Source organism: Hippocampus comes, unplaced genomic scaffold (assembly GCF_001891065.2).
Source record: "Hippocampus comes isolate QL1 unplaced genomic scaffold, H_comes_QL1_v1.1 scaffold43, whole genome shotgun sequence".
Classification (NCBI taxonomy): domain Eukaryota; kingdom Metazoa; phylum Chordata; class Actinopteri; order Syngnathiformes; family Syngnathidae; genus Hippocampus; species Hippocampus comes.
This window is the reverse complement of record NW_017805276.1, coordinates 1,389,978-1,409,955: the sequence shown is the minus strand read 5'-3', so window position 1 is coordinate 1,409,955 and position 19,978 is coordinate 1,389,978. Positions and strand designations below refer to the sequence as shown.

The 19,978-nt window shown below is 43.2% G+C and overlaps 2 protein-coding genes across 10 annotated transcripts in view; both read left to right on the top strand.

Annotated features, from left to right (window-relative positions):
- LOC109516055 (signal-induced proliferation-associated 1-like protein 1) overlaps positions 1-5,042 on the top strand; it is a 42,907-nt gene extending 37,865 nt beyond the window's left edge. For all 4 annotated transcript variants that reach the window (XM_019870243.1, XM_019870240.1, XM_019870241.1 and 1 more), the window contains exons 17-21: positions 83-281; positions 363-512; positions 1,557-1,674; positions 2,944-3,022; positions 4,102-5,042. In XM_019870243.1, the coding sequence (XP_019725802.1) occupies positions 83-281; positions 363-512; positions 1,557-1,674; positions 2,944-3,022; positions 4,102-4,245 (690 nt within the window). In that variant the 3' untranslated portion in view covers positions 4,246-5,042. The remainder of the gene's footprint in view (positions 1-82; positions 282-362; positions 513-1,556; positions 1,675-2,943; positions 3,023-4,101) is intronic.
- Positions 5,043-8,901: 3,859 nt separating this feature from the next.
- Positions 8,902-19,978, top strand: part of LOC109516077 (regulator of G-protein signaling 6-like) — a 34,754-nt gene continuing 23,677 nt past the window's right edge. For 5 of the 6 annotated variants that reach the window (XR_002168291.1, XM_019870282.1, XM_019870279.1 and 2 more), the window contains exons 1-3: positions 8,902-9,069; positions 11,128-11,198; positions 12,412-12,507. Coding sequence is in view for 5 of the 6 variants with exons in the window: in XM_019870282.1 (XP_019725841.1) it covers positions 12,424-12,507 (84 nt within the window). In the remaining variant the exon portion in view is untranslated. The remainder of the gene's footprint in view (positions 9,070-11,127; positions 11,199-12,411; positions 12,508-19,978) is intronic. The other variant, XM_019870278.1, reaches the window with a different exon arrangement.

Genomic DNA, 19,978 nt, shown 5'->3' with positions numbered 1-19,978 from the left:
TTATTCACGATTCACAGCAGAGTGTATACTGATGAAGCAAATCGTTAGGAGTGTATTTTTTATTTTTTTTCCCCCTCAAAAGCCGTTTCCTGCATCGACGCCTACCCGGCGTCCCCTCCAGAGGACCCTGTCAGATGAGAGCATCTACAGTGGGCAGAGGGGCTCCATCTCGAGCGACAAGCGCGACACCCCCACTGACCTTCTCTTCAGCTGCTCGACCGTGCCGCGCTCACCCACCGCCCGCAACGCCGCCAGCCGCCGAACGTCGCACAAATCTCTGGGTACACGTCGTCTAAATAGCGCTCAACAGCAAGGAAACAGGGCAGCGGGGGGGTTTGACTTTTACGCTTCCCCTTTTCCAGGTAACCTATCTGCTCCAGAGAGCAGCGACTTGGAGCAAGAGAGGGCCAAGCAGCAAGCGCAGGATCCTGCCCTGATGCCCCTTCCTGACACCAGGACAGATGGCCCGCTGGACTGGGCCCACCTGGTTGATGCCGCCAAGGCCTTTGAGGGTAGGCTCAAAGTTGGGAAATTTCAATACGATGTCGCCAATCACCGTGCAGCATATGAAGGCACGCTCAGTTGCCGCTTGCTTGTTACTCATTTGGATGTTTTACATCTATGGCCTGGAAGTGTTTGTGTCGACAAATGTTTCACATTTTGAATTTACAGTTGGCGTGCACTGAATTTATTAGCGCAGCGGCGTAAGATTTTTTTCCATGGGATTGAATGGGAATAAATGGGTATCAACCAGATATGTACAAAAGTAGATGTTGGCTCTTAATAGGGAACTTAAATCAACAAGTGGAAAATATATTTAACCCTTTCAGGGACAGCGGTTACTACAGTGGACAGTTTATCAGGTTACAGGTTATCATTATTAGTGCATGAAAGGTTGAAACATCATTCTGACGAAAACACCAGATTTCATGCAAGCACAGTTGAAGCCACGTGCTCTACAAATTCCAACATCTTTTTTTTTTTTTTTTAATTGATACAGCTGATTTTTTGAGACTTGGGTTTGTGGGGAAAACTTTCATGTACCATTTTCAATCAGACTTTGTTGGTATTTTTGGATGAGGGGGGTGCATTTTGTTAATTTTTAGGTTGGAACTCTGGGAATGAGTAATATTTAACGCAACATACCGGTACGTGTTTTTTTTTTTTTAATTAGAATAGATTGCTACATAAAATATTTAAAACTGGCTAATGCCGACTTAGAATTAAATGCATTTAAATATCTGTTGTGACAAAACAAAATGTGATGCCTTTCCAAAATTCCCCAGTTTTATTTCCCAGTGAACTTTACCACAAGCTTAAAAAAAAAAAAAAAAAAATCCCTTAATTTTCCCCCACTTTGCACCTGTGGTACTTGATTACTACATTTGCGTGGGTTCGCCATGCAAGAAGGTACCAAACTAAGTGGAAAACCAACGACCCCTTTGACTGATGATGCTCATGCCGGACCAGTCGCAAAGGAGTTCACTGTTGGATTTCTTTGTCTCCGCTTCCCAAGCACTTCTCCGAATAATCTCTGTGTGCATTGGTTCCTACAGAGCAGAGATTGGTCTATCTGGCGGCCCAAGAGGAGAATGCCGTAGCCGAGGGCCCTGCCGGTGTCAGCCCTCAGCAGGCTGAGCCTCAGGCGGCCCCGCTGAGACAGCCCTCACCTGGGTAAGGGCGATCGAGTCACCGGCCTTGGACTACTTGCGTTTATCTACTGGTGTCCACTTCTGTGCCCGCAGAGTTCATTTCCTTTCATCAAATTGGGACCCCTAGTGTCTTACTTGCTGACTGACTGCAAGTTCCCACCTGGAAATATAAACACCTCAACCAAAATGAGAAAAGCTGCAATTACTTTGATGACTGATGCCCACACACTGTAAAATTAAATCAGTGCGTTCGTACACGTTGGACTTTATTACTTCCACCAACATGAAAAACACAAGCGGGTTGCTAACCAAAACAGGAGTCCCTTCCGAAGGATGGAAACAGTCTCTCAGATTCTTTTGACATAAGGTCTTTTTTTCATTCCAATAATATATTTCTCTATATTAATATATTCTAATATTTTTCTTTCCTCAATTAGTTACATGAGAGAGTGCAAATCTAGGAATCCATCCATCAGTACAATGATGTCAAATCATCCGATACAGTAAATGTCTATGTTAAAATATTAATACTGTAGTTTAAATGTAACACAAAATATGACCCCAAAACAATTTAATAATCATCTTACATAACCCTGAAAAATAAATTATTTGATTTTGAAAAGAATACACTGGAAGCACACATATACATGCACATGGAGTGAAGACTCTCATAAAAATCTTCCGCGAACAACCCAGGTTAAACCCGGCGACTCCCCAACATCCAAAACTTGTCTCTGATTTGATATTGAACACTTAAACGTGCTTTCTTGACACCAATGTAGTACTGTATTATGAAAAAAAGGCTTTAACGCCATCTCGTGGATATCTAAAGACATTTCGGACAAAACAATGCTTGGTATAGGTTTCACAGGACAAAAAACATAAGAAAATGAACATTCAATTCAATTCATATCCGTCTGTCAATCAAAGATGACAGCAAAAGAATTTTGGCTTGTAGAGCAGCAATTTCGTACACTCTGCTGTGTGTATGTGGCACATGGAAAAATCACCAAACAGAAATCCCTTTCACTAAAAAAAATGACCTAACCCTTAAAAAAGGGCCTTTCCTGAATAGAAATGCCATACCTTCTGCAGTTAAGTAATTAAACGGCGCAGGCCACTTGCTGAGAAAATAGAATTTGCTGTGCTGTTGAATCAGTAGACCGAAACCGGGGGAGGATTTTAGTGTCCAGGACTCAACTGTGCTGTGAAATAGCTGCGTTTTAAAACACTTGTACAAGTGCCAAAGTTCGTCCGCGTTAATGTTGTTTGACTTTTTTTTTTTGCACAGCGAGACACCAGCATGTTTAATGGGGAAAGTCAGCCAACTGGAGTCGATGGTAAAAGCGCTACAGGAAGACCTGAAAAAGGTGAGGTGGATTGACAACTTTTGCTGAATGACACTATTGCACAATCGAACGGTGCCCGATTTGAATTTAGGAAGTAATATCGAGTGAATTAATTTATTCCGGACTTGAACTAAATCAGCCGATTACGGCCCTTCAAACATTGCTACAGAATCATCATGTTTGCACAATTGCGTTTTGACCTTCGTGTACTCCAACCATTTAAAGCAGTTGTCCACAAGTAAAACCGGTGTCATTATTTATACTCCGATTTTTATACCATGATCTTTAAGTATATCTGATGAAATTTGTTTTCTCTGCACCCGTCATTCAAATCAAAGTATATCTTAATTTTTCCAAGCAGCGCTTGGGTGAACAATGCAAGTTGTACAATTGATTGAGCTGGATGTCACTATTTTACACTCAACCTAAAGTCACAGTCTGTTCAGCAAAAAAATAAAAATAAAAACAGTGCAACATAAATCAAACATATATGTGTTAAATATGACACACATTAAACAACCTTAAAACTTTTTTTTTCCTGCCACTGGATATTTGTGTTTCATTGTATTTATATATTTATTGTTATTTCAATTTACTTTGTGTTCTATTCAAAACGTGTATTTTATGAATACATTAAGAAAAAGGTAATAGAAAATTGTGATTAATTTCATGCAATTTTAAAGAAAACTGCTATCGTGAGATATATAGGAAGTTATTGTTTTTAGCAATATATTTACTGGAATATATATTCATTGGGAGGAAAAAGTATATATATTTTGTACATTATATTTCTATTTTAAATTAATCGTCCGATTAATCCCTAATTGGTGTTTTTTTTCCTGCCCAAAGTCGGCATCAGCATCAGACTTAAAAAAAAAAAAAAAAAAAAAAAGAAAACATAAGATGGGCGCAACATTTGTCGATTATCAGGCTATGGCCTGACTAAATGAAGCGCCTCCTCTCAGTTCAACATAATTGCTTGGCCCCATGATGCCACCAGGTGGCGCCAAATCAAGACTTTTCTATTCGACATGCCGACCGACAGGTAAGTTTTCGGCGACTAACAGAGGAAAGTGTTCACTGCGTTCTCTTCCTTGCAGGAGAAGGATTCCAAGGCGTCCTTGCAAATTCAGATCCAGGGCTTGCGCGAAGACAATCAGCGCCTCCTGGAGGAGTCGTACAGCGCTTCGGCCAAGCTCAAGAAGTTCACCGAGTGGGTCTTCAACACCATCGACATGAACTGACTGTGACGGCGCAGCCGCAAGGGGAGTACGACCGCTAAAACTCAGCTGTGCGCACGTCATATTTTGCCCCTCGAGGAGGACCAACTCCTGTTCTTGAAAACCGACAAACGCTTTGTCTTGGTGTTTACGTCATTCCAGTTGCCAACGTCATCGGACATCATCCGGTGGTTACAAATGACTGAGCACGCATGCGCTCCCTCCCTTAAGAATTGACCAATGGTGCTGACTTGTCCCTGCATGTCAGAGAACCAATTAAATCAACAGCCGCACTCTCTCTCTCTCTCTCTCTCTCTCTCTCTCTCTCTCTCTCTCTCTCTCTCTCTCTCTCTCTGTGTGTGTATTATATATGTATGCGCCAAATGGTAGTATCCTAGTATTGTAGCAGTGCGAGTAAGCAGACAGCCTTTGCATAGCACAAACTGTGAAAACTGTAAAGTCAGGCGGCTGTCTAAAAGATTGTAACGAGCTGCAAGTGTACAGTTGCAGATGCAAACAGTTTATCTTTTGTACAAAAAAAAAAAAACGGCCAGATTGCGGTTGTCAGGAAAATAGCTTTGACGGCTCATTTATTGCCCCATGTTGTAAATATGTGATTTATTTTTCTCACCTCCTCCCCCAACCCCCCTCCTCAATGAGATATTTAAAGAGTATTTATGAATATGTTGATGTCACAGATGAGAAAAGCAGCCATACGCAGGTGGGGGTGCCCTCATGTCGGCCATACAATGAGATGCATAGAAATGAGTGTACTTTGGGGGAAAAAAATGAAAAATATATGTATAAATCATATGTTGAAATATTTCTTTGTTTGTTTGTTTGTTTTTAACTTCCAGTGTCTCCACATTGCCTGCACTGGCTAAGAAAGAAAAGGGGTCCAATATTTGTCACAGCTAAGGACTTTCAGGAATATTCCGTTCATAATCCATCCATCCATTTTCAACACCGCTTATCCTGAACAGGGTGGCAGCAGGCGCTGGAATCTATCCTGGCTAACTTTGGGCAAAAGGCGGACTACTGTACACCCCGAACTGGTCGTCAAGTCAGTCGCAGGGCACATATAGAGACAGACAACCATTCACAACCACATACACACCGTCACCGGGTGGCGCTGCCCACACACAAGTCAGGCAAGTGTACCGCTACATCAGGGGCGTCCCAAGTCGGTTCTCAAGGGCCGCTGTCCTGCCTGTTTTCCAGCACAACATTTCCAACAGATTTGAAAGGGTTAAGCAGTCATGAGCCGATCTTACTGACTTGAGATTTCTCATTACTCTTTAAAATTTAAAAAATAAATAAATAAATAAGTTTTCATGTGATTTAAGAATCACAGGAGACTGTTAATGTGTACATTTCATGGAAAAAGAATCCTGCTCAGTCATTTACTCAGTAGTGAAGGACTTATTTTGTTCAACAAGATGCGCAAAGGACAAGGTCTTTGTGGCAAAATGTCCTTCGTACGGGAACTTTTTTGTGTGTGTTTTTTTGGTAACCGTACTTTTAATTTTTTGGGACCAAAGTGATAAGGCACAGTCCGAGGTTTTCCTTTGAAACAAATTCGGTTCCTTGCATGAAAGCTGATGGTATTTTGCCCAAATAATGACTATTTTCCAATCAGTGATATCATGACTTCATCTAATATTTGGTCTAAATTATCTTTTTTTTTTTTTTTTTTTTTTTTTGGTTGCCTCATATTAATGTTTGTGCACCTACTTAAGTGACCAAATATGATCGAGGGTGAAAATCATTGCCGCGTGAAATTATACAACCAGCAGAATGACGCCTTCTGCTTGCGATATATCGCTTATACTTCACTTCTCATTGTTTCTATTTGCAGCATTTGCGAGCCAACACGCGAGTATGTGGGGGGAGGGGGGGTAGCAACATCACTCTGTGTCAGTGAACAGGATGTTTAATAATTTAGCAGTCATGCAGATTATAGCAGCCTTGGCCCTTTTAAAGCAGATTGAAATATTCCAGCCTGTCACGTTGTCAATCTGGGACACACACACACACACACACACACACACACACACACAAACACGTATGTAGACATTTTACAGATGCACACATATTGTATATAAATTTGAGGTACAAACGCAAGTCATGGCAGACCACCCTGCGAGAAATAGTCATGACATGCACGCGATATAAAATTGGCCTCGGCGTTGATAATGTTTTCAAGGGGACATATGATGTAAGAATGACTTTTTAAATGCTGCGCGCATCCTAATAAAGGGATCTCTGTGACATCAAGTGTGAAATTTCCACACCCAAGTAAATTTTACGCGCCATTTTATGTATTTCAAAGGGGGTATTGTTTGTTTGGACATTTAGTTGGATTAAACCAGGGAGATCTCCCACCCCATGACTTGACAGTTAGTCTGGGCAAAAATCCAGAGCCACTTTCAAGCTATGCTTTTGTGTGTGTGTGTGTGGGTGTGTGTGTGTGGAGGATGACATTAACAGACTTCACTGCCTTACTTTCTTAGGCGGTCGTGTTTGACGCCCGGTCGTCTTCATCACAACGCAAAGCTGAATGCATGTCATCGGTTTAGCGGTTGGCTCAATTGCATGAGACGACACAGCCCGCCAAAACAGTCTGCTATCAACGAGGCTTCTGGTGGTGCACTCAATTTGTTTCTTCCTTTCGTTTGCTTTGCCTTGAAGGCAAATCGCAACAACCCCCGTTTGTAAGATGGAATAAAATATGAAGACGTTTAGCCGCAAAGCATCAATTGCTGGTTCGTTTGTTGGGTTTTTTTTTTCACCTCTCCACTGAGGTAACAGTGCTGCTGAAAGATAACAATGTGAATTGAGTCTTTATACCATTTTGGACTTACTCCACTTAATCCACCTCCCAACGTCAACACTTTGTAATCATGCTTGTGGAGGCTCTCAGTCGTACAGGAAAGTTCCATCGTAGAAAGGGTTCTGTCAGTCGTTTATTTTTTGTTTTTTACCCACAGGTACAGATGACGACTGACAGAACCCTTTCTACTTTGTAATCATCGAAGTCAAATCAAGTTTATTTGTATCATCGATACCAGGTATCGGTATCGGGCCGATACGACCATATTTAAAGGTATGTATGAAGTATGAAGCTGCCAATACCAGCGAATGATGCTTTAAAAATAATAATAATCTGACATTGTGTCCATCCTCCTTGGCAGTAACCTCACATTTGTTGACATTTTCCTCATTCCACATTTCTCAACCGATTCAAAAGTTGGAACATTCAACTCATTCAGGAACTATTTTTCATGTTCTCACATTTCCTATTTTTCCCACAATTTTCCAGACGTTTTTTTTTTTACACAATATTTATCAAAATAAAACACAAATATGTGTTTTTAACTCAACTTTAAAACATACAAAATTAATTCACATTGTTTACATCGGTTACACATGTTAAGCCAAGCAGAAGTTTTAGACAAAAAAATGTGATGGTATCTAATCCCTCATCAATACTACAGTATACAAAAACGTCCTAGCAGAACCAATAGTCATTTAATAACATGACAAAAGCATGAAAAAATCGCAATGTAAATGGAATACAACAGATTTCTCCATTGCGAGACAATAAAGGTTGTCTTATTTTTCCTTATCTTATCTTAACTTATTTACATTCATTCATATTACAGGCGTATTTTGCTCGTCGAAGTTGCCCGCAACAAGTTTTGCGCCGACCAACCAATCAGAATCCGAAAAGATGTTGACGTCAGTGTTGACTCTGGCCCTTGTGAGGACGAATTTGAAATCTGCTCCCATTGCTCAAACCGGGGACGTTAAAAATCAGCTATCGCCACTGACTGAAGGCCCTGGATAGAATATGTTGACATAGCAACACTAAAAGCTGAATTCTGATTGGATAAAAAAAAAAAATCTATCGACACAGGAAGCAGTACAGCCAAGAAAAACTCCACAAAATAGAGTGAATAGGCCATTGGGAATAAACTCCATTGCAGGCATTTGCACAGCATCCCTTGCATGAGAATGTCAATGCATTACAGGCAGAGGTAATCGTGGTGGGGGGGGAAAAAAAATAATCATAGAAATGCATCTGTTGCCATTTAAGCTTGAATGACTCCATGTCGAAGGAAGTGACATGCAAATGCGCATCCTCAAGCTACAAGTTTTTTTTCTCCATTATTATTACATAATGCAGTGATTTATAGAGATGAGGTATAAAAATAACTCCTAGCCTACTTAGGAGAAGAAGCACGCTCAGCACGCCGACAATACAGCGTTCACAACTTAGCCTTCCGCTGCTCACGAAATGTTTCTTATTTTATACTGCACGTTCACACACACACACAGACACACACACACACACACACACACACACACTCTCTCTCTCTCTCTCTCTCTCTCTCTCTCTCTCTCTCTCTCTCTCTCTCTCTCACTTCTCTTTACATTCTCTCTAAATTCCTTCATTCCTCCACTCTTCCCAACTTGATCTGACTCTCTCTCTCTCTCTCTCTCTCTCTCTCTCTCTCTCTCTCTCTCTCTCTCTCGCCCTCAAGCTGACAGAGGGAGACGAGTGGAGAGGAGGACGCGAGGATCTCCTCAACTAAACCACCAGAGTGAAGAAAGAGGAGGAGGAGGAACGCACTGCAGCGAGAAAACCTGCTCCTCTCTCTCTCTCTCTCTCTCTCTCTCTCTCTCTCTCTCTCTCTCTCTCTCTCTCCCCCCAGTCTTCCTCTTCTTCATCCCTTCTTCTTGCCAATGACACCATGAACCCGTCCGCCGCTTGTTGCTAAGGAGGGAGCCAAGCCGGCGGAAAGGAGCGCAGCGGACAGGACCGGCCGCTCTTTGCTTTCTAAGGTAATGGAGGCTTCACTTTGTGGCAGCTGGCAGGTGTCGTACATGTACACACATCATGTGAGTGACTGTCAGTGGTCCCGACGTGTAATTTTTTTTTTCCGACGGTTGCTGTGTGGATTTATGTTGTTTCACTTGAATGGACATCCTGTGCCAACCCTCCGTGGCCATTCATTTGCATGCTGGGGCAGTTTTATGGGGTGGGGAAGTTGTTTCTTGTCTCCGGAACTATTGTTGCATGACAGTAAGAAGGGAATAAAATTGGCTTTTAACAGAACTGAAGTGAGCTCTTGAATTTTGTGGTCTAGTGGTTAGCAGGTGTCCTGAGGTCCGGGGTGCAAGTTTAGGGATCACTCGAGGGACGACAAAGTTAGGTCCAGAGATGAAAATGTGTGTGAATGCTGATGCATCTGTATGAGTCCTGTTATTGACTGGCAATGAGTCCAGGGTACGCCCCACCTCTTGCCCAATATCAGCTTGGATAAGCTCCAGCTCAAGCACATTGGGGTCAATTAGGACGAGCTTGATAGAAAATGGATGGATGGCTATATTTATAAGAAAAAAATCATAATAATCTTCTCAAGATGTTCAATGGAATTACAACTTTCAGCTCCAGTGAACTATTGTCGAATCACAGTTGACAGACAAAAAGTTGTCAGCGACAGGCCGTCATGCGCCGAAACGTAGTTGCCGACGAGATGCGGCCATCGCGTGCTAAAACGTAATGGGTGACGGACTGGACGGCTGCTAGCGGCCATGATGGCCAGGATCATCCCGGAAATACAGCGACCATTCCGTAAAATTAACAGCGTTTCCTGAAATTCCTGATGCCCCCCCCCCCTCGCTTGCAAAAGATATTTTTCAAATCAAAGCAACAAACTACAAGTTTTTGGCTGCGAAATAGCGCCCCCTAGCGTCTAACGCACCTTCTCAGCCTTCGCTGCCCCGAGAAATTCATGGAAGGATGCTTCCGAGATCCTCTGTAGCCTTCCCAGCCATTTGCATCTTCAAATCAGGTCGGATAGATGAACAGAGTAAAGAAGAGGGCAGGGGGGCAGGTGAGGAAATAGCTTGTTTCAGCATAGCAGAAGTTGTTCTTGGCCAGGAACTGTCAGATGCTCAGGGCCTTGGCCTGTTGTCATTGTGAAGCAGCCGCTAGTTGGCCTACGACAACGCTCACCTCTTCTCGCGCACTGAATGAAGCAAACGCGACAGAATCTCTCCGTAGACGTGTGGATTGATCGGCTAGCGCATATTGATAAGGACAACATGAGCTTGTTGTTTGGATTTGAAATATTGCGTTTGGCAGACCAGTCCTGGAAATGTTCAAACACAGATTTTCAGTGCCACTTTTTTTTTTGGGGTTTTTTTTTTGTTTTTTTTGTCTGGTCCAGTTTTTCTCCAGCCAGCAGATAAATGACATCAAAATGCAATTCTTCAAAGCCAAAAGGTGGCCTCTCTACTTGCTGAAATCAAAATTGTTCCATTCATGGAAACTCAATGGAAATGGTGCAGCTTTATTATATCTCCTTCTTATATATTTCCGCAAGAGGCAAACACGAGGAAGCGTGTACAGGACATGTAATCCAACCCCCCCCTCACCTCTGTCCACGCAGGCCGATTAAAGGACTAACAAAGGCCTTAACCCATTTAATACACACAGGAGCCCTCGGTGGCAAAGTATGTGTGAGGCCGGGTTATGAAAATCCTTTGTGGAGCAGAATTAATTCAACGCGGAGCGTCAGAGAGAAAGTGGGGGGGGGGACGGGGGACGAGGGCATTCACGCGAGGAGACAGCCTGGAGAAAGTGATGGCGAGGTCGTAAATAAATCTCTTAACAGATGCTCGCAAAGCCATCGGTAGGCGAGCGGATGAGGCTTGTCTTTGATTCATTTTTTTTTCTTAGTTATGGATTGCAGAGTTGTTTCCTTGAGTCCGGGTCTTCCTTGTCTGGTCGTCATGTTATCGTCTCCACCTGCTCTCGTTCTCTCAGTTCTACTCGGGTCAGCCAATCATCTCTTGCCATCCGTGCGTCCTGCCCACCTGTTTGTTCTTATTCAGGTTGGATTTAGTTCCACCTGTGCTGTGGCTCCATTCGTGGTCGTTGTTGTCATAAGGCGTCGTCGCCCTTGGTGAGTGTTGTGCCCATTGTGTGCTGCTAATAGTTTCTAGCCAAGCGTGAGATGGGGTTTTTTTTTTTTGGTTCTTCATCTGCAGCGGTCTTAATTTCATGAATAAACATGTAAATTTCAGCGGCACTTGCCTTGGCTGATTTTTTTTTTTTCTTATTGGATAACGTAAAACACACGAGCACGTTCGACAACATCTCAAGTTTGATTTTTGTTTACTTTTGATCATTTTGGAAGCTGTATGTGGGCTGTGAGTGACTCACTGTGGCAGCCTCTCATACGGAAAAGCCAAAAGCCACTTGAGAAAAAGAAAAAAGTTACAAAAATGTTTTGTTCCTCGTTGCAACTTTTATTGTGGCTCACAATTAGATTTTACTTTTGCTCCTTTTTTGTGAAATTTGCAATTTTTACATTTTCCCCTGTAAAAGACATTCATTCTATTCTTTTTTGGGGTGGGAGGGCTAAAACTGTCATGGAAGTTGGCACAGCTTCAAAGTATGAATTGAGATTTATGGCAACAATGCAAACTACTTGTTTGCATTGTTTGATCAAGAACAATTTGCCGAGTTTTTAACGTCTTGAAATTTTGGGGCAATACAAAGGACAATTAGTGCTACAAGCGTATTTTGTTGTGTGGGAAAGAATTTTCACAACAGTACAAATTGTTTTTTTTTTTGTTTTTGTTTTTAATGGTTCAACTTAAAATTGTATCCACATTTGTTTGACATGTGGAGGTTTTTTTTTGTTTGTTGTGTTTTTTTTTTTTTAATGGTGTGTAATTTTAACACTTTTAATAATTCTATTCACTGTCTCTTACGTCCAAGAAGGAATCCAAAGAAATAACAGCCCACATTTTTGTCACATCATTGCAACATGATCATCATCATTAATGCAGATTTGCATCGGCATGCTGGTGGAATAGTTTGGTTGACTTATGTTAAAAATTAAATGATTTCTTAAAACCTCCTCTTTCAAATCAATACTCAAATCAATACTAGCCTAGGTCGTATGATCCAACCAATCAATGCAGTCGGTTGTTAAATAACTTTATTTTGCCAGACGACTGACTTGAGGCGAACGCGCTCTCTCTGGATGACAAAGTGGCGTCCTCCAGCGCTTTGACTGCACGCGCTTCCAAAATAAACCATCTTGTGTTTCAAAACAGAATGTTAGTTTTGTGCTGCTGTTCTAGTGGCGTGTCTGTTTTGTCTGACAGGTCTGAGTGAAGATGGCCGAGGGCTCCAAAGAGCGGGTCGGCGTGGGCCTCACGGATCCAGATGAGGACTCTCCAAACATGATTGTCTACAGAAAGGCAAGCCTGACTCAGACTTTTTTTTTTTTTTGTGGGGGAGGGGCCATGTCTCTCAGATTGTGAAGGCTCACTGGTCCATATCGGACTGCATCTTCGCACTGCAGTCTCTCACATTCAAACAAGTCTCTTCAGAATTAAGTGTCTCTGTCACAAGTCGGGCAGGCTTCACATGTCCACCGCTGAGGGCATGGAAGCAGTCGAGTGAGACCGCCGTCTTGTCGAATCTGGTTCTGTTGATTTTCCTCACTGTCATCGACTGGCAAAATGGCTGAGTGATAGCGGAAGTCAAATGCGGCAATTGATTGCCGGGTGTTGGTACTGACACTTTCTGCTTATTGCGGCTGTAATGTAAAGGATAGCAATTTAGCTTCTTCACCATACGTTCTTGGACCGATAAATGTACTACTTTCCGACTGACGCAGGCTTTTAGCGTCATCTTGCTGCATTTCATAAACGGCACCAAAACTGCAGGTGCAATTTGAAGCAAATAACAGCGCATAGCTTCAAAAATAAGAAGAGGTGAAGTTGTGAAGCGTGACTTGGTGGGGGGGCAATGTACTTTTGATACTTTTTTTTTTTCGTCTCATATTTGTCATTCTGTTTAGCGTTCCTAGTCAAGTCTCCTAATTCCTCTTTGACACGTGAGCCGCAAGCCTGCAGTCATCTCTAGTATGTGGGTCACTTTGTGTGCCCATTGTCTCCTCCTCTCTTGTCAATAGCAAACCCCCTCCCCCCCCCACCCCATCCGTTATTTTCTACCGCGCTGCAAATGAACACCAACACTGCACATCTTCGCGGATTACGCTGGAGCGAGGCTTCGTTATGTAACGCCGCTGAGGCCTGGAGGCGCCTCGATGGAGCGGCAGGTTTTTGCTTGTCAGCGTGCAGCCCACGGGGAGTTTTTGTCATATTGTGCGTTCGCCGTGTGCCCGCCAACAGGAAACGGTCAAGGCTTGAATGCATAAACATTGACTTGAACGCGTTTGTCAATGTTTCTCTTGGTAGCGCTTGCTCGGTGCCTGTGTTATGATTTATTGTATTTTTTTTTAATCCCGGTTGCCATGGCTCCGACTCCACCTGCCCAGAAGTTAGGCTGGTAAAGTGGTAGCAGCATTTTTGAGAATGCAAAGATTGCCAGATCTCGGAATCTTTTTTTTTTTTAAATGGCGTTGATGTATTTCCGGGTCATCGTCCGGGTAACTGAAAACAACAAACATGGCGTGTTTTCACCCGTTGGCGAGTTTTGAGTTTTACTTTGATCATCGGCTTGAAATACAAAGACATTAAATCTGATCTTGATTCTCCTCCATGATTCCGAAGTCGTGTCGTCTCTCAATCAGTCGTGCATGAGAGTGAAGCGGACATTAGCCAAGCTGACCCGGAAGTACAACATTTAAAAAAAGCATCAACCCCGTAAAACCCTGGCACTAAAACGATTTCCTTATTGCTGTATCTACACACCGAGAATTTGTGAAAATCAAAGTGGTCGTGAAGTGGACTTAGGAGGTTATCATCGAGTAGTGCAGCAATGGTCGTTACAGCGGCAAATAGCATTTTTGCGCCGTACTTTCTAACTCACCGCAGCACTGAAAATTTCATGGAGGTCAAGCAGTCTTTGAAATGCAGCACTAGCGTACGTGCGCAGATTGAAGACGCGAGTAAAGACCCGTCGACTTTAAGCCATCAGACATCCTCTGCGGAGTCCAGAATGTTCTTGTCAAGAGTTCAGAGTAATGCATGTGAAATGTGTGCATGCTCTGGATGTGTTGCAAAAAAAAAAAAAAACGCATTAGTGGCTGTGTAGGCGTTGAGAGGTGGGCTATTAGTGAGGCCGAGTGTTGAGCGGCGGTGCTTGGTGTTTGTCTGTGCATGTGCTTGAGGTGCTGCAGTCCTCCAGTCTCTTTCCCAGCAAAAGAGGACGCGAGGCAAGACGACACAATTCAATATCTGCAGGACACTTTATAGCCTTCGGCGGGCGCAGGCGGAATACAATTTGGACTGTGGTCAGATGCTGAACGTGGATGCCGCGTTCAAAGAATCACACTCCCCATATTGTTGCTTCTCCTCACTCTTCATCACCGTTTTTTTTTTCCTGATGCGCCCAATTCATATGAGAAAATTCAAATATTCGACCCTCCGAGACATCTTTCTTGTCTTCATAAATAAGCAGAACGTAAATATTTATAGTGGCTTCGTACATCCCAAGTTGGAATCAATTGACCAGATTACACTTGCATTGACAATGTTTCATAATGATAATAATACTGATCATGCTAATATAAAAATAAACACAAATTATTTACTCTCTTCCAGTAATGGTAAGATCACGTGATGTATTTTTTTTTCTCCTGAAAGTATGAAAATAACCTACTCACCCAAAAAAAGCATCTAATATGCACTTAATTGGATGGATACTTTTGAGGTCACTTCTCATACTTTGAAGTGTCCACTATTTTCTAGGCTGAAACGTACTGAAATTTATGAGACAAGTTTACATCAGCCTTGAAACGCAAGGTCCGATTCCAAGTTGTTTGGCCGCCAAACCATTCAAGTTCATATCTCCAAATTCCTGACGCGCTTGCAAAATGGCTTCTTGACGCAGCTGGTGAAAGAGACTCAGACCGCGGCTTCGGGTGGGGGTACACGAAACTTGCCTTGCCTTGGCGTTCTGGCGGCCCTCCCGGTACAAGCATTCCGAACACAGCCAATGCTTTTATCATGTATGATGGCGTTCTTCGCATCTTTGTTTTGCACCATGGGAGTGTTTATCTAAGCGAAGTCTCCCTCCATGCCAAGTGCCAGCGTTGGCGCTCTCCAGTCTGCTAAAACAAGTGTACAGCTATGCCTCGGACGTGAACGCCGCCCCGCTTTGCAGTTCAAGCAGAAGCCCCAACCAAATCCTGGAAGTCCAGCGGAAAGGCTTCATAATTGGATGATGATTGAGAGCGTTTTGGCAGCGGCCGCGCTGTTGACAGGATTATTCACCTAGAGAACCGCTGTGAGTGAAATAAAAAGGCTTTTCTCCAGTGACGGGAGCGCGTCCTGTGCCAAAAGCTTCTCTATCGGCCGTCAGCGTACTCCAACTAACGGGCGCCCATCCGCTTGTGCCGGCCAGTGTTTGTGTGCATCTTAATGAGATGTAAAAGTTCTTTCTGCGTGTTTTGGCTGCCGCTAATAGGAAGCTTTGTGCATGTGTCTATTCATCTTGCGGCAGGCGAGACCACCGTGTACTACGTTTGAACCCCCCTAAAAAAAAAAAATTTAAAAGCCTCCTGGGCCTCCTACTTGTCACACTCGCTGAAAAGGCAGTTGCACACAAGGCTCCTCGTACACCTCCTACTGCATTCATAACGACCCGAGACTTTCTGCGGGACCGCCAGGGTGCTCACAGCACTGCTTCCAAATGCCTGATACCAATGCAAGGAAATTAACTGTAACCCTGTGAGATTTTCCATGAGCATTTTTTTTTTTTTTTGTCAAATCAAGGAATACTGTAATTTCTCTCCCACTTTTTTTGTTGTTGTCAAAACCCAAAATGGAAGGTGGGAGCATCCATCCATTCATTTTCTGATCAGCTTGTCCTCACAAGGGTCACGGGGGATGCTGAGCCTATCCCAGCTGTCTTCGGTCAGTAGGCGGGGGGACACCCAGAACGGGTTGCCAGCCAATCACAGGGCACATAGACAAACAACCAGCCTAGGATCGATTTCGAGTGTTCCATTAAACTGCCATGCAATTTTTGGGAATGCGGGAGGAAACCAGAGTACCCGGAGAAAACCCACGCAGACTCGGGGAGAACATACAAACTCCACACAGGAAGGCCGGAACTGGAATCGAACCCTGCACCTGCACACTGTGAGGCCGACACACTAACCAGTTGACCACCGGGTCGCATACAAAACAATGATTTGGACACTGCAGCTTCTGTTCCTGCATACATTGTTGTTAAATCAGGACACATTTTCAGAAAGTTGTGCATGAAATTAAATTGGCTAAACATTACACGCGGTTTTGTCGCAAAAAATGAGAGTCCGCCAGCGGCAGCCTATTTTACCACAAGGCCAATTACTTGCAGGTGGAGGAGCATTTGAGTAGCAATATATGAATATATTTCATTCTTTCATGCTATTGATGTATTTATAAAAAACATTGAAAAGCCTTTTCTCCAGCGTGTGCCGTGTTGCAGCCAGAATGAGATCCTCTTGATGCCAAGTCAGCAACTCCTGTCCTTGAGTGGCAGTGTGAACATTGAACCCAGGTCACCGGAGACTTTGTCCTCAGCAGATTCCACACACAAAGCAGAATTGTTCAAAAAATTTTTTTAAAAATCCATTGGCCAAAAAAGCGTCAATATCAAATACCGCTGCATGTTATGACCATGGGCAAATCGCACGCGTGGCTGTGGAAAAGGGGCCATATGCTTCATCCACAACAGATGAAAACGCACGCAGTGTGAACCACTGGCTATATTTTGGATTTATTGTTGATCGGAAATGACATCTCAGTTGCCGAGGGCTTAACTTGCGAGCATCACAACCAAACCCAAAACTGCTTGAGGTACAGTACCTTGACTCTGCTTCCGTTTGCTAATTTTATCTCCGGTTGCTGGCAAACGAGGGCTGAGCTAACAACAACTCACGGAGGTGGATATTCGGCAATAGTTTCAGCAAAGCTCCTGAAAGTAACAGGTCAGCGCAAGCCTCGAGGTGTGTGCCCGCTACGAGTGTTCCCGAGAGTGCCATTTCAAATGATTAACACCTCGCCAGTCACGCCTTCTGTCGCTTGTTTTTCCTTGGGTGCAATGCTTTCTTTAATCTAATTAGAGGAACCAGATGGGGCCAGACAGGGATGATTTTTTTTTTTTCCCACTTGTCAATTTGCTCATGTACTAACTACTCTTATGTTAAAAGTCACAGTTTAAGCTAGCAAGACACTTTTAGCATTTGGGGGGGAGGAATAAAGCTTTATAATTAGCTGTGTATCAAACCTCACTTTTTGTCATTTGCTTTTTTTTTTTTTTTATTAGTCCCTCTTGGATTACCTTTTCGAAGGTGTCGCCATGCCCGAAACCTCAGCAGCTCATGTAATGTGATCGGAGCATGTCGTCAAACTATAGTTTCAAGGATTGGTCTTTTTGAAAGAGGGCTACAAGTGTTAATTCAATGCCATGTGTCACCTGTGTGCTTTCCCAGTAGTTTTTTTTCCCCGCCACCCACCCAACTTTCCATTCTGCCAGTCTGCCACAGCCACGAAATCAAGGCCCCTCTGATCACTCGCTCATTGTCAGATTGTTTAAGACGCACCAGCAGTGGATTGTTCTTCCGTCGCCAACCAAGTCTACCCGTGACCTACCCGCCTTGTCAATCTCCCGAGAATCCTCATCCCGTGGTCTGATTTAGCATGTTTGCCGGTCCCCATGGCTGCTTGACTATAGCGACAACAAAGTGAATTTCCCTGTCCTGGTTTCTGTGAATTACGAACCATGACCTGACACCAATTCAAAGACTCTCGACTTTGCTCTTTGCCTGCACCTCGAATTGTTAGCTCAGCCAACTCCAGCAATTGCTGTGCCTCCGATGTACTTCATTTCGGTTGTGCAAGGTGTCCTCTCTACTTGCAGTTTCAGTAGTTTCAATACCATTTTCCTCATTTTGGCTCGTAATTGTGAGAAAATGCAGAAAGGATCTGGGAGGTGAAGATCAGCTTCTTTTACTGTCACGGATACGAGGGTGCATTATCAAGCCCAATATGCTGGAGTCATAACTCAACGTATCATGATATTAAATCTGTATTTTCTTTTTAACGGTCAGAGCCGCAATCCTAACGGATGGATAAAAGATTTACTTCATGAAGTGATGTCTTTTTAAAAGCATGTACTTGTTGAGGCATCCAAGGCCGAGCTACGACCGCCGGAGCATTTGTCGGCTTTGATTGAATTACTGGGAACAGACAAAAAAAAATGATTGGAATCATCCAGTGGTTCATTTACTGTGAATGATAACACATTTTAAAAGAACATTAGGAAGCGAGAGTGTTATACTCTGAGATGACCTAGAGAGAGAGTGGAGATGAAGATGCAATCACATCTCTGGAGGCTAATGTGATGATTCAGAATAAATTCCGAAATATCAGCATGATGTGCACATTTATCAGCGCAGATGCTGCAAAACCTGCAGCGGTGTTATGCAACGCGACCCTGAAAATCGCTTTCCTTCCCGTTTTCAGAGCTGCTTGTTCAAACCTTCGGGGATCTTGTTTGGAAAGGTTTCTCGTTTGCACTTGTCCCAGTTTTATGCTCGCCATTCTGCTAATTAAAGAAATATAGACTTCTAAAAGGATGATACTGTGTGTGTTTATAAAAAGAAAAATATATTGTGCAGTTTTATATTTTGCTGTGCAACATTTTAAACACTCACCAAACAATTTATCGATAAATTAATAAACAGTTTTAAATTCGTAATTTCTAGTTTGCATCTTAGGCAAAGGTGGATCAAACTCTGGAAGACTTTAGTCATGTAAAATTGAAATTGTCTATTTTATAATCTTTGAGAAAGTCTTCGACTGACTAATAATGCCTGCAGGGGCCAATGCGACTGAGAAGCAGCACGACAAGTTGTTGTAAATTGTCATGAGCATTTCACATTTTTGGGCGTGTGGTGGCTGTTCACTGTGGACTTAATACAAATCAGATTTCGTTGTTTAAATCTTTTCCTCGACTTTGCTTCCGAAAAGAAGACATTCCAAAACATCAGATTTTGTTTCCATCAACCTCCAACCCCATTCAGGGGTCAAAAGTGAGCGGCAAGTCGTCCATGATGGTGATGTGATTGGACTGGATGTGTTTTTCGACAATCATTTATTTGTTGTATTTCAAAATGCTAATTATGCTTGTCCCTCATCACTTGCCGTAGCCCAAGCAAGTATGTCGTAATGTTGGGATTGGTTGAGAGAACAGTCTGCAGAGTGGCAGAATAAAAGATTAGAATTTGCAGGAAAGCGTCTTTATTTAATGTAAGGCAGAACATTACGTTTCTTACGGCAGTAAAAGTATAGGTTGGCCATCGTTCCTTGTAATCCGCCGGATGTTGCTGCGCCACGGTCGTCCTTGCCCGAATGGATAGATCGCGCCGTTTCATACCACAAAAGCAACAAGCACCATCGATTAGTGGTTTTCGAATTGTCACCGCGGCTGATCGATTACCACGGTCCTCCGCGTAAGTGATAGCTTGCAACTTAAGCTGTTTCGTAAGCGTGTGTTTTCGTAGGGGGCCATTTTCGGGATGTTTTTCCACAATTCACGTGCAGACAATCTACTGGGGGCGTGCCTTGAGTGCCCTCTTTCACACCCACCCTTCCCACTTTAACGTCCGCATGCTGTCCTCAGTTACGTCCGTTTCCTTATATGAGCAACGTGTCGGCACAGCAACAGTCTGTCAAGCGGGCCCTTCATCGAAGTCACCCAATAGCATTC